We start from the raw sequence: 12,219 nt of genomic DNA on the forward strand, positions 1-12,219 counted from the left end.
GAAAAGAAGTCCGAAGTAAACAAATTGAGTTTTCGAAAAAACGTTTTTACACACAACACAACTGTTTATCGAGACTGCTTGCTATAAAAAAGTTTTATATTATAAAGGAAATCTGATTGGAATGTTTTTTTACATGCATCTTTAAAATTTGCCAGTTATTCTATAATATGGTCAGAGTATTTTGGTCGGTCAAGTGCCAATCTTGGTATTTTTGCGTACAAGAACCAAGTAGTCTTGGTACCATCGAGGAAGTTGATTCCTATGCAATTGACAGACCAACGTTATTTGGTCGAATATTATGTCAATTCAATGTTAATTGTGATCTGTCAGCTGGGTTTGACGTAACGCATCCAAACTACTTAGGTCCCCAATTTGCATAGGAATCAACTTCTCTGATAGTACATGGTACGTGGAACCAAAACCTGGTATGTGTTTGGTACACATATCAGGTTTGGGTATGTTGGAAAGAAATTGGTACGTCCGACGTCCCTGGTTTTGAAGTGCTTCTCTTACACCTGACGTGTGATTAATTATTGGATATTTTATATATTCGAAATTTCGAATGCGTCTTCATTGTTAATCCTTCGATCGTGATTCGTGGATCCTTAGAAATCTATTGTTATTCTATTGTGTCTCCCTCACTGGTGAGCTTATGGGGCTTGATGTGTTAATTACATTTTTAAATAGAGAACTAAAATCATTTATAAATAAAGTTTCACGTAAATATCTGGCAGTACGACATAATATATAAATAATAAATATAACACGCTGATTAAACAGATTAAATGATAACATTTGCATTACAAGCACAATATTTTATTTTTATTTTATTTCCCGTTCCGTGGCAACCCTGGCATATCTGCTCGGTACCTGTCATCGGTGGCGGCATCGTGCGACATCAAAGGCGTTTCGTTACTGTAGGGACTAACTAATATTGCTATACTGTGGCCTACACTGTCTTTTATCTACGTAAGTGCCTTATCACACTGGCGATTAGCGAGCGATTTGAAAGCGACGCGACTGCAATAAACACTCACCAATATTACAGCCAGTCCAGGCGTTCCAGTTGGGCTGCGGGGGCGACCAGGAGACCACCCCGGTAGCCTCGGGTCGCGTCTCCCGCATGACCTTGACTCTGTCCAGCTGCAGGATAGTCACACCCTCAGAACCTTCCTGCGGCTGATTGCTGTTCACGTTGACAGGTTCTATGTTCAACTCTGTAATTACAAATGTTACTTTTATTATTAAAGAAATGTGAAAGAGATGTATTTGTTAACTATTTAATTCAAAACTACTGAACTAATCTTGATGAGTTAAGTTTCTGATTTTTTTTATATGTCTATATAGGGGCAAACAAGCAAATGGGTCATCTGATGGAAACTAAAGCGCAAGAAAATGAATCGATCTTGAAGAGTTAGAAACTTGAAATAAATATTTTTGTATGAGGTTAAGTGTCTAAAAAAACAGCTTAGTCCTATTTTAAATATTTTCGTATGAGAAAATGATTTTGGTACTTCGTATGTATGAGAATTTCGATGGCACCCGGCCTCTTAAGCTAAGTATAAATATATTCAATTTTCTATTTTATTTTGCTTGTAAAAATAGTTCTAAGTTACAATTTTTGTTTTGTTTCTTTTTGTTGTGGACTCAAAGATGACGAGGGCCGCATGCAACATTTAAAAAGCTGAGTAGAAATCGCCACATGTACGTTTTTTTACTTAAAATAGTAGTTAATATGGTGTATCATGGTGCATGGTGTATCTTATTATTTTAGTAACAGATGTTCAATAATGACCAAGAATTTTTTGTTTGTGAAATTGCATGGAATGGATTTGAGAAAGCAGATGTTTGGTAATTGGTATATTGTCTCAGATCACAATAGTTTTAGTGCACAATGTATACAGTAGATAACAGTTTAAAAAAATTTAATAAGCGTATCTCGCCGATAAACTTTGGTTTGGCGAGGTTTTAATGTATTAGTTTTTTGAAATGAATAAATATATTTAAAAAAAAAAGTTTTAAAAGCATCTTACCCTGCAAAGTGTCAACCAGCTGTTGCTCAAGATCTGGACTAATTGCCACGGGGTACGGCTTCATTTTGCCTTCGCCAGATCTGCGATTAAATTGCATTGATTAGATATAGTATAGCTAGTACTGGTGATTTCCAAACACTAAGGCTGGTATAAATAGTCAGTACTTAAGATGCGATCCGGTCTCAAGACGCGATTCGGCTCTGTGATTGGTCCAAATTTTGACAGCCAACCAATCACAGAGCCTGAACCCTGTCTTGAGACCGAGATGTATCTTGAGTACTGACTATTTATACAAGCCCACAGTGTAAGGAGGAGACGAAAAATCGAAAATTTTCTATTTTCTTCAATTTTGAATAGGCATTAGTATAATGAATGCGAGAGTAGAACACCCGCGTGTCAATTCGCAATAGTTTTGATGCTACGAGTTACCAAAATTTAGCGTTTTTTAGCGGCCCGAAAGCGAAAAGTCCATATTTCTCCAAAACATTTACGTAATAAATAAAATTTTGTATTCCACCTGAAAGCCTATTAAATAGGGTATATTTCAAGCCTTTTTCCTGATCCGCTGTGTCGATATTTTACCTACAATAAAATAATTTACATTTTTAGGTTTAGGCAAATTACCCAGGTTCTGGGCCAGGGGGGGGCAAATTACGCAGATTCTAGGCCAGGGGGGGCAAAACAAATTTTTTATAAGCTAGGTGTTTAAGAATAAAAAAATAATAATTTTTAGTTGTAAAAATATTATATTGCAAAGAAAATACTTAGTAGGGACGTCAAGTAGATCCAGGGGGGGGGGGCAGCTGCCCCCCCGCCCCCCCCCCCCCCCTCGGTACGCCCATGTAAGTTATGGTTACGCCAAAACGAAAAGACTACAAATAATACAGCGTTGCATCGTTTGATAACCCTGTTGACAATTAAGTTTGTAAATTGAATAGATTAAGTTAGAACTGTTACTAAACAGATCTCACGGGTGATTTTTTTTTTTGTGTATAGAATGCTTGTATACCTTTATTTGTCGATATTTTCGATTGCGCGTTTTATTTGGTTTTGGATAAAAAAAAATAAAAATCTAAAAATGAAAATTATTTTATTGTACTAGGTAACATATCGACACAGCGGATCAGGAAAAAGGCTTGAAATATACTTTATTTAATAGGCTTTCAGGTGGAATACAAAATTTTATTTATTATGTAAAAGTTTTCGAGAAATATGGATTTTTCCCTTCCGGGCCGCAAAAAAACGCTAAATTTTGGTAACTCGTAGCATCAAAACTATTGCGAATTGACACGCGGGTGTTCTACTCTCGCATTCATTATACTAATGCCTATTCAAAATTAAAGAAAATTGAAAATTTCCGATTTTTCGTCTCCTCCGTACACTGTGCCTTATTAAAACTTACAAAATTAAGTATCAAATATCAAGTTAATAAACTGACGACAATATAAAACCTTATCGTTTACTTAACATCAGCATTACAATCATCACTATCACAAATATTAACTTCTGGACTTCTAATCACAAGAAGCATCTAAAATCCACCATATTATGGTAACGCAACACTAATACAACATACTATCAGAGGAGTTGATTGATAGGCAGATGATGGACCCATATAGTTTGGTCGAGTTATGTCAAACCCAGCCGACAGATAACAACTTAGGCATCCATTACACGGTAGGTTTTGCTGTGAGTTTTACCACAGTCATGGCTGTAACTGATGGATAACACACCGTGTAAGAGCGTGACAGACTGTTGCATGAAGTTGATTGACGAAAATCTGGAGATCTTGATGTTTGCTTTATGCAACCATCAGTCACGAATTTTGAGTGAGTGTTGTCAGTTGTCACATCTGACAAGATAGGAAAAAAATCAGAAAAGTATACCTTTGAAAATTTTAGCTTTGACTGACATAAAACTGAAGAGAATTGAGTGACCGTCTAATACCATTCGTCAGTCCATCAGTCACATCAGTCAAACATAATTCATGATTGACGGAATTGACTGTCGCCTGCATGAGCGTGCAATGGATGCCTTACATCGAATCCAACCAAATGACGTAGGTCCGTCAACCGCCTATAAATCAATTTCTTCGATTGTACAATCTTAAATCTTTTAAATAAAAATCTTACCTATCTTTCTTCAACGTCCCACTATACGCCTCTATAACTCCAAGATGGTACAGCTGACGTATAACAGATAACGCGCACGACTTGCTAGCTGTCTGTTTATTCGACGCTGTCTCTCGTCCCGTCACGTTGCGTCCGAGCTGACGCACGAATATAGACAGCTCGCAGCAGAAACTCCTAAAGAATTGTTCGTATTATAATAATTATTTGTGAGAAGTGAGGGCGAAACGAAGCGAGACAGAGATAGAGATTGAATTTTGTTTTTTCATTTATTATGGCAACAAACAGTCATATATACATAATAATATACATTAAGTTTACAATAATTAAGATTAAAGACCTACAGCACCCAAGAATTATACAAATACATTAGAGAAGAAGTTATTGGTACTCAAAGAAAACAAAATTAAAAACAAAACAAATTTCGGATTGCAATAAGCTGCATTCTCTATTGTTGTAGTAAACAAGAAACATCTATGTTTAAAATTCGGCGTTGCATCCTGTCTCGTTTCGACTCTGTCTATAGCTTATAGTGGTAACTAGCAACATCAACAAAAGTAAAAATATAAGCTTATTCAGAGATAATAAAATATTATTTATAGTAAAATGATTATTGTGTTATTAAAGTCTTCACTTTATGCTCTTTCAAGCATTTATTGTATTACTGTGTTATTCATGCACAATAATTTCTTTTTAAAAACTTGTAGTACCTATAGTCTGTCAAGAAAGTGAAGAAATTAAAAAGTGGCAACATCGTAGTGTCATCCCTTTCAAATCAATCTAAGGAAAAAAGGAATGACACTACGATGTTGCCACTTTTGAATTTCTTCACTTTCTTGACAGACTATAAGTAGAAAACGACAAAAAAAAAACTGAAACTCACCTCCATTACTAGATGACAGGTATTTTCTTGAAGAATGGCCGAAGATCATCATTTTAAAAAGCTAACCCTGTACAAAACAGTCCAAGACAATCATTAACAGCCAACAGCGCAAAATTACTGGTTATTTTACACCCATATCATATTTTCTATATCTGTACAATCGGGGAATCTCATTAGTAAGCAGTACAGTCTTATAGTAAAGTGTTACACTTTTGACTTTTGAAAACACTAATTGTGTCTTGTATTAACAGAAATGTAGCTTTTGTCACTAGGAAACAGCATCAAAACTTAAGACTTTTTTTTTTAAAGAAGGCAGGTCGCTGTAGCCCTCACGTCACTGTGACCCATGAGGATCTATTGTGACTCCTTCGCACTAGAGTATCATCCCCAACCCAATGCTGCTAATAAATTGAACGATATGGTTGGGGTTGGTGCCACGAATTTCCTCAGTCAATGAGTATTCGTGACGACCAAGGTGCCTGTTCTACTACAGAGCAGGACAGTTGAGGAGGAGGTGAATAGGTGTTCCATCCTCCTCCTCACAGAAACTTAAGACTTGCCCTGCTTAATAAATTATATTCGCTGATAGTATCTTATGCTCGATCTATGTGCATCTGCCCAAACAAGGGGTTTGGAGGCTACACCGCAAGATCAAAAGAAATTGTCTTGCTTGCGCAGACGAATATCAATCTTATGTTGTAAAGATAAACTCATCTTTTACACTGTTGGCTGATTATATTCAAACTTGTCTTATTACTGATTTGTCACAGAGAAGCTTTTTACTTGATTCAATGAAGGAAACCTTGCTATACACTTGCAAAGTTTGCTTCCAACATGTCAAATTTTTGGTATGGGATATTTAGTGGCAAAAGTCATCTGTAACACATAAAAACAAAAATGTTTCTCATGGTTTTGGGCAATTTTCAGTCTTCCAAAGATTTGGAAAAACAACTACTGCCAAAAGACATTTATGTTATGCCCTTACTGGAATATATTTATCTATATATTAATACGTGAGCCAAAAACTTTGTATCCCTTTTGACGAAAAATGGGGAAACGTAGGTGAATGAAGTTTTGCACAGTTATAGTTTATATGGTGAAGGAGTGCATCAAGCTAATATTATTTTGAAATTATGCTTTCATCATACATTTTTTTAACAAATAAAACATTACACACACTGCAACACGCACACTCAAGAAGATGACAGATTTTTGAGTGACAAACCTATAAATGCGAATTATACTCTTTTATTTATGGTTGAAGTCTGTTGACAATGAATTGACAAATTGAAAATGGATTTTAGTTTTTTTTTTATTGAATCTTAGATACTATTAGACAATGCTTACACGGCCAGTCTGAGATCAGCTGAGTCCCAGACACAAGAGTTGAAAAAAATATAATAAGATAAAGTCAATATTTTTTTACAAAATATAGGTAGCTTAGTCCTAACGTCGTTGAAACTAAGGTCGAATTTCGACCATTGGGCGATCTCTAGTATATTTAAATAAGCAATGACTTTGTTAATAATATAAAAATAATTTTAAATAACACTTAATTTAAAATGATAAAATAATTTTTGTTTTCGAAAAGGCAAAACTGAGCAATTTATTTTGTGTTTGATATTTTTCAATAACGATTTGTATTAAATGAGAAACCTTTTCATGCCACAGCCATCAGAATATTCCACACCACTTTTTCAACCTTGGCCATTCTCCAAGATAAAAAAATAAATAAATCAGCCATTGATTTTTCAATCATTGTGAATAATCGATAGCTTAAATAAAGTATACAATGACAAAAATAAGGCTAGCAAAAGCTTTTTAAAAGAAGATGTGAGTGGAATCTTCATTTTTTCCCTTATAATTGGAACAAAACTTGTAACTAATCTACTTTATCATCTGGCTACACATAAAATCCACAGTTTTTTTTATTTTAAATAGTTTTACTTGCCCTAAAGCCTCCATTTATGCAAAAAAGGCAAAATTTTACTGTCAGTTACCTGGTTCTTCCACTCACGTCTTCAATTAATAATTCATCTGTAACTTAAGCTATTATTTACCTGGTGTGATCGGGGCCAACGGCTTTGTACACATAATCGGCATGAATCTTGTTCACTTGCATGAACTGGTGTAGTTTTGACTTAGCGTTCTCCATGGTCCAGTTACCATGGAGGCTGGCGTTCACGTCCAAGTCCTCCGCCTCTTCTACATTTTTCTGCTGCTGAAGACGGTCCATGTATGTGAACTTTTGACCTCCACTAAACCCCTGGTACGCTGGACCCATTGTGTCGGGGTTCATACCTTCCTGCAAAGGACATATCACATAATATAAGATTGTTTATATATTGCTGTATTTGTCCTATACAGCAGACCCCCGCTAATCCGGCCCCTGTCTAATCCGGCACCCCTTGTAATCCGAAATGACATGCTTATTACTGGTTAATTTAGGTACATGAATATTATTGTGACCCAATCTTTATTAAAATATTTATTGTTTATGATCTATCAGTATTTAGGTGATATTATGACCATATCACTCAGTGTTGTAATTCATACACTTGTTATTAATTTCTTTTGCAGGACTTATTTGTCATCAACCATTTGTCAAGACTATTCTAAAATGTAATTTTTTTTGCTGATAAGTACCTAGCTTTAGGAAAATTAATTTGTAGTTCAGATATAAAACCTTAACATTATGATTTATCGTATTATAATGTGTAAAAATGTATGGAGTACTCTAAAATCCAACAAATCCGCTAATCCGACACGACTGTGCAAAACGTTTGTCGGATTAACGCAGTTCTACTGTATTATATTTGGAAAAAGACTAGCCGTTCAGGCTAGTCTTTTTTTAGGTTTTAGGCTAACAAATGCTCAATTGCAGACTATTATAAAGATAATAGTAATACTGTAAGTTGTAACTGTTTAGATAAAAGATATTTTACTGGCTTTTGTAAGCATAAAACATGACACAATGACACAAAATATTATTGGTAGCCCACAGAAAGACATGGGTTATTATTAGTACCTATGTATCTCATTATAGGTTAGATTGCAAAATTTTGTACTTTAGGGCAAAGCCAAACGAGTGTAATTTGTGACTTTTGAGTTGCAGAATTTTGATTTGGCAGAATTCTGCTGCATTCAGTTTCATACAAAAGTCCTGTTTGATTCAAACGAGCGTAATTTTGTGAGTCATGATTTGTATGAAAAGATATTAACGCGGCAGAAATTCTGCTACTCACAACATACAAATTACGCTCGTTTGGCTTCACCCTAAATCACAAAAACAGACCTGAAATACTGGTCTCTGTTGCTGCTGCTGATAATTATTTCCTTGGCCCTGTAAGTTGCTGGCAGGCGGTGCCCCTTCATCACGCTCTGCCTTAACCTGGACGTCACCAGGCACCTCCGAAGCGGGGACCTCGCCAGATCGCACGAGAAAATTGAGAAAGTCCCGCGACGCATTCTTCTCGGCTTCCTTCTTGGTGGCCGAGTTACCAGCGCCGACGTAAGCGTAGCCATCGACCCTCGCCTCACATAGGAACCGTTGCCGGTGCTTGGGACCTTAGAAGTAAGTACGACGTTTTAGTCGTCGGTAGTAGATGCGAAAGCAACATAACCAATAAAAGTAGGTTGTAAAGGTTTAAATGTGGGGTTACATGTGGTAATTCTACTAATTATGCTTACCAGTAGCTCGAATATCAAGCTGTGGAGTCAGTCCCTTCTTGGCTGCCCAAGAAAATAAGTAGGACTTTACGTCCATCTTTTACAACCTTAGTCAACGAATACTATCAACGATTTCAACGAATACTATACAGTATAATATAAGGTGGTATTTACCACAGATTACAACTCGGGCGAGTTAACTTGACACCTGGCTTAAATTTTACCCCTTCCTCGCTTCCCCGCGCAGCGCCCCGCTCTCGTCGTACGCGTCCAGTAGCGTTAGCATATTATATCTGTTACCGTTACACGTGTGTTATTGAGTTTGCGTTTCGGAGTTATTTGTTAGTAGTTAATGGTTATTGTTTTTGGATTTTTGTTGTGTTATTTGTTAGTTGTTACGTTTGAACGTTAAATTTGTTAAGTTTTTGTTATTCGTATTAACGTTTGAACATTGCCGTGCGTCTGTGGTATGAATTAGCTACTCACGGAATATACAAAATTACTAGTATATATTTGTAGAGGGGGGGGGGGGGGGACGGACAGAACTCACACATACACATCGATACAAAAATTTTCCTTCTTCTTCTTGATCATAACATTGTAAATTGCCAGTGACAAAGGAACTTAAAAATATTGACGTAAAACCAAAACAAGATTTTTTAAAATATTACTTTTACATAATATTATTATTATAAAATTAAGAGAAAGAATAAGGGAGCTCAAAGGGGTTTCTTTTTAAAGAGTCGCCTCGCCGACCTTGATGTTTAGCTTAGACAGTGTCCACTTGCTTCTTGATTGTAGTTGACATAGGTATTCTGATTGCCATCTTTTCCAAATGTCGTTAAATATCTTCTGAGTCAATTTCCAGCGTGTTCTTTCGTCTTTTTCTGATTCGACGATGCTTAAAGTCGGACCGCTCGATAAAAAGTGTGATGGAGTCAGATAGTCGATATCCTCAGGATCCTCACTCAATGCGCACAGTGGGCGTGCGTTTAGACATCCCTCTATTCGAGCAAGGAGGGTTGAAAACTTCTCGAAGGTCAAGTGCTGATCACCCAGCACTCGGCGGAGATGATGTTTCAGGCTTTTCACTGCAGCTTCCCACAGTCCGCCGGCGCTAGGCCATGATGGTGCATTAAAATGCCACGTGATGTTCATGTCACTGATTGTGTTATAAAAATGCTGATCTAGGCTTGATTTTATGATATTAAACTCTTCCTGCAATATCTTGTTGGCGCCGACAAAGTTTGTCCCGTTGTCGCTGAATATGTGTTGTGGAGTACCTCTTCGGGCTGCCATTCTTCTTAGAGCTGCTATAAATGATGCTGAGCTCAGGTCGGAGACTAGTTCTAAATGAACTGCTTTTGTGGCCATGCATACAAAGACAGCTATGTAGCCCCTCGTCTTGATACCGCGGCCCGTTTTGGCCTTGACATTTACAAAACCAGTGAAGTCAACACCCGTATTTAAGAATGGCCTTGAAGGATTCGATCTTGATTCTGGTAGATCTCCCATTATTTGAATACGTCTCTCGGGTTTATGTCTTCGACAGGTTATGCACAATCGAATTTGCTTTTTTGTAGCTCGATTACCGCCTATGATCCAGTAATCTTGTCTCAGGTAAGCTAAGGTAAGCCTCGCTCCACCGTGAAAGGTCTTCTTATGAGCTTGATCGATGAGCAAGTTTGTGAGATGGCCACTGTGTGCAATGATGAGCGGGTGCTTGCGTTTCCAGCTGATATTTGCTTTCGTTATTCTGCCGCCAACTCGAAGCATTCCATCTTGGTCCAGAAAAGGTTTAAGGCTAAGTATTCTACTTTTTGAAGTTAAATTTTGGTTATTTTTAAGTTTCTTGATTTCATCCGAAAAGTAGATCTCTTGTTGATATTTAATAATTATATTTCTTGCACCATGTAACTCACTTGTAGTGAGGTAAGTAAGTTTTTGCTGACGCCGGGGCCGTAACCGGAGCATCCAAGCAACGACCCGAGTGGTGCGTGCTAAGCAACTTATTCGAGTCAATAACTCGTTGATTGTATTGTCTGAAACAAGTGTTGCCGCCTGACATTGCTTTGATATTTTAATATCTTCCTTTGTTTCAAACTGAATTTTTTCTTGCAGTGGTCCGAATGATGATAGCCATGTTGGGCCTTCCCACCACAAGGAAAAACTCTTCAGCTGTTCTGCCTTGATGCCGCGACTAGCACAGTCCGAAGGATTTTCTTCTGATTTGATGTAGTTCCAGGAATCCGCAGGCATGATGTTTGTGATTTTTGTTACTCGGTTGGCAACAAACGATTTCCATTTGCTCGGGTCGCCTTGTAGCCAACCTAATACAGCAGTTGAATCCGACCAACTATTTGAATATGGAATTCTGATAAGGCGTTTTTGACCTTTTCCATCAAACTTGATAAAAGCAACGCTGCACATAATTCCAGCCTGGGTAGCGTGATGTTTTTATTAGTGGGAACTAATCTTGATTTTGCCGCCACTATTATGGGTTTCGATGACTGACCCGTGTGATTAATAGTTCGGCAATATATTACACAGGCGTACGCTTTTGTTGATGCGTCAGCAAATCCGTGTAATTCTATTGATACGTTCTCACTCATATTTAACCATCTTGGTATTTTTATGTATTTGATATTTTGCAAATCCAGCGACATTATGTGCCATTCCTTTTTGATATCATCTGGAACTGGACTATCCCATTCTATTTTTTGTAAAATCACCTTCTGAAATAGCAGCTTCAATTTCGTTGTAACCGGGGTTAGCCAACCTTCAGGATCATAGATTTTTGATATGTTAGATAGTAACGATCTCTTCGATATCCCCGTTGATATTGATGTAGAGTCGATTTTCAGTTGGAAAGAGAAATAATCGCTGCTTGGGTGCCATCGTAACCCAAGTGTCTTCGTTGTTTCTTGATCTTTAAATTCAAATGTCGGCTGTTGATCTTGCACCGTGCTAACTCCTTCCAACATTTCAATTCGATTTGATGACCATTTTCGTAGAAGAAAACCACCAGATCTCATCATATGCATCAAATCTCTCTGTAATTTTCTTGCTGATTCAAGAGTGTGACATCCATGAAGCAAATCATCCATATAGAAGCTCTCCTCTACTGCCTTAGCTGCCTCTGGATACCTGTCACGCTCGTCTTGTGCCAACCGCCTTAGCGTCATCATGGCTATAAAGGGGGCTGCTTTCATACCATACGTGACGGTGGTAAGTGCGTATTCTTCGAGACGTTGATGAGGGAAATCGCGCCATATTATGCTTTGATATTGCTGATCTTGTTCCTGGATGTTGATCTGTCTGAACATTTTTTCAATGTCAGCAGTGAAAGCAATTTCGAATTGCCTCCATCTAATGATGAGTGAGAACAACTCCTGCTGCAGATTGGGTCCACTGTACATAATATCGTTTAAGGTCTTTCCATTGGATGTTTTTGCCGCACCGTTAAATACGACTCGTAATGACGTAGTCAAAGACTCTGCTCGAC

The 12,219-nt window shown here is 37.4% G+C and overlaps 1 protein-coding gene across 1 annotated transcript in view; it reads right to left on the minus strand.

The window, feature by feature from the left end:
- The window catches only part of LOC121737847 (dosage compensation regulator), a 31,407-nt gene extending 22,537 nt beyond the window's left edge, over positions 1 to 8,870 (minus strand). Inside the window, exons 1-6 of the mRNA XM_042129580.1 lie at positions 8,736 to 8,870; positions 8,341 to 8,612; positions 7,106 to 7,350; positions 4,166 to 4,339; positions 2,034 to 2,113; positions 1,038 to 1,217 (exon numbers count right to left, since the gene is read on the minus strand). Coding sequence (XP_041985514.1) covers positions 1,038 to 1,217; positions 2,034 to 2,113; positions 4,166 to 4,339; positions 7,106 to 7,350; positions 8,341 to 8,612; positions 8,736 to 8,811 — 1,027 coding nt within the window. The 5' untranslated portion in view covers positions 8,812 to 8,870. The remainder of the gene's footprint in view (positions 1 to 1,037; positions 1,218 to 2,033; positions 2,114 to 4,165; positions 4,340 to 7,105; positions 7,351 to 8,340; positions 8,613 to 8,735) is intronic.
- Between the last annotated feature and the right edge of the window lie 3,349 nt (positions 8,871 to 12,219).

The sequence above is a fragment of the Aricia agestis genome, chromosome 21 (assembly GCF_905147365.1).
Source record: "Aricia agestis chromosome 21, ilAriAges1.1, whole genome shotgun sequence".
Taxonomy (NCBI): domain Eukaryota; kingdom Metazoa; phylum Arthropoda; class Insecta; order Lepidoptera; family Lycaenidae; genus Aricia; species Aricia agestis.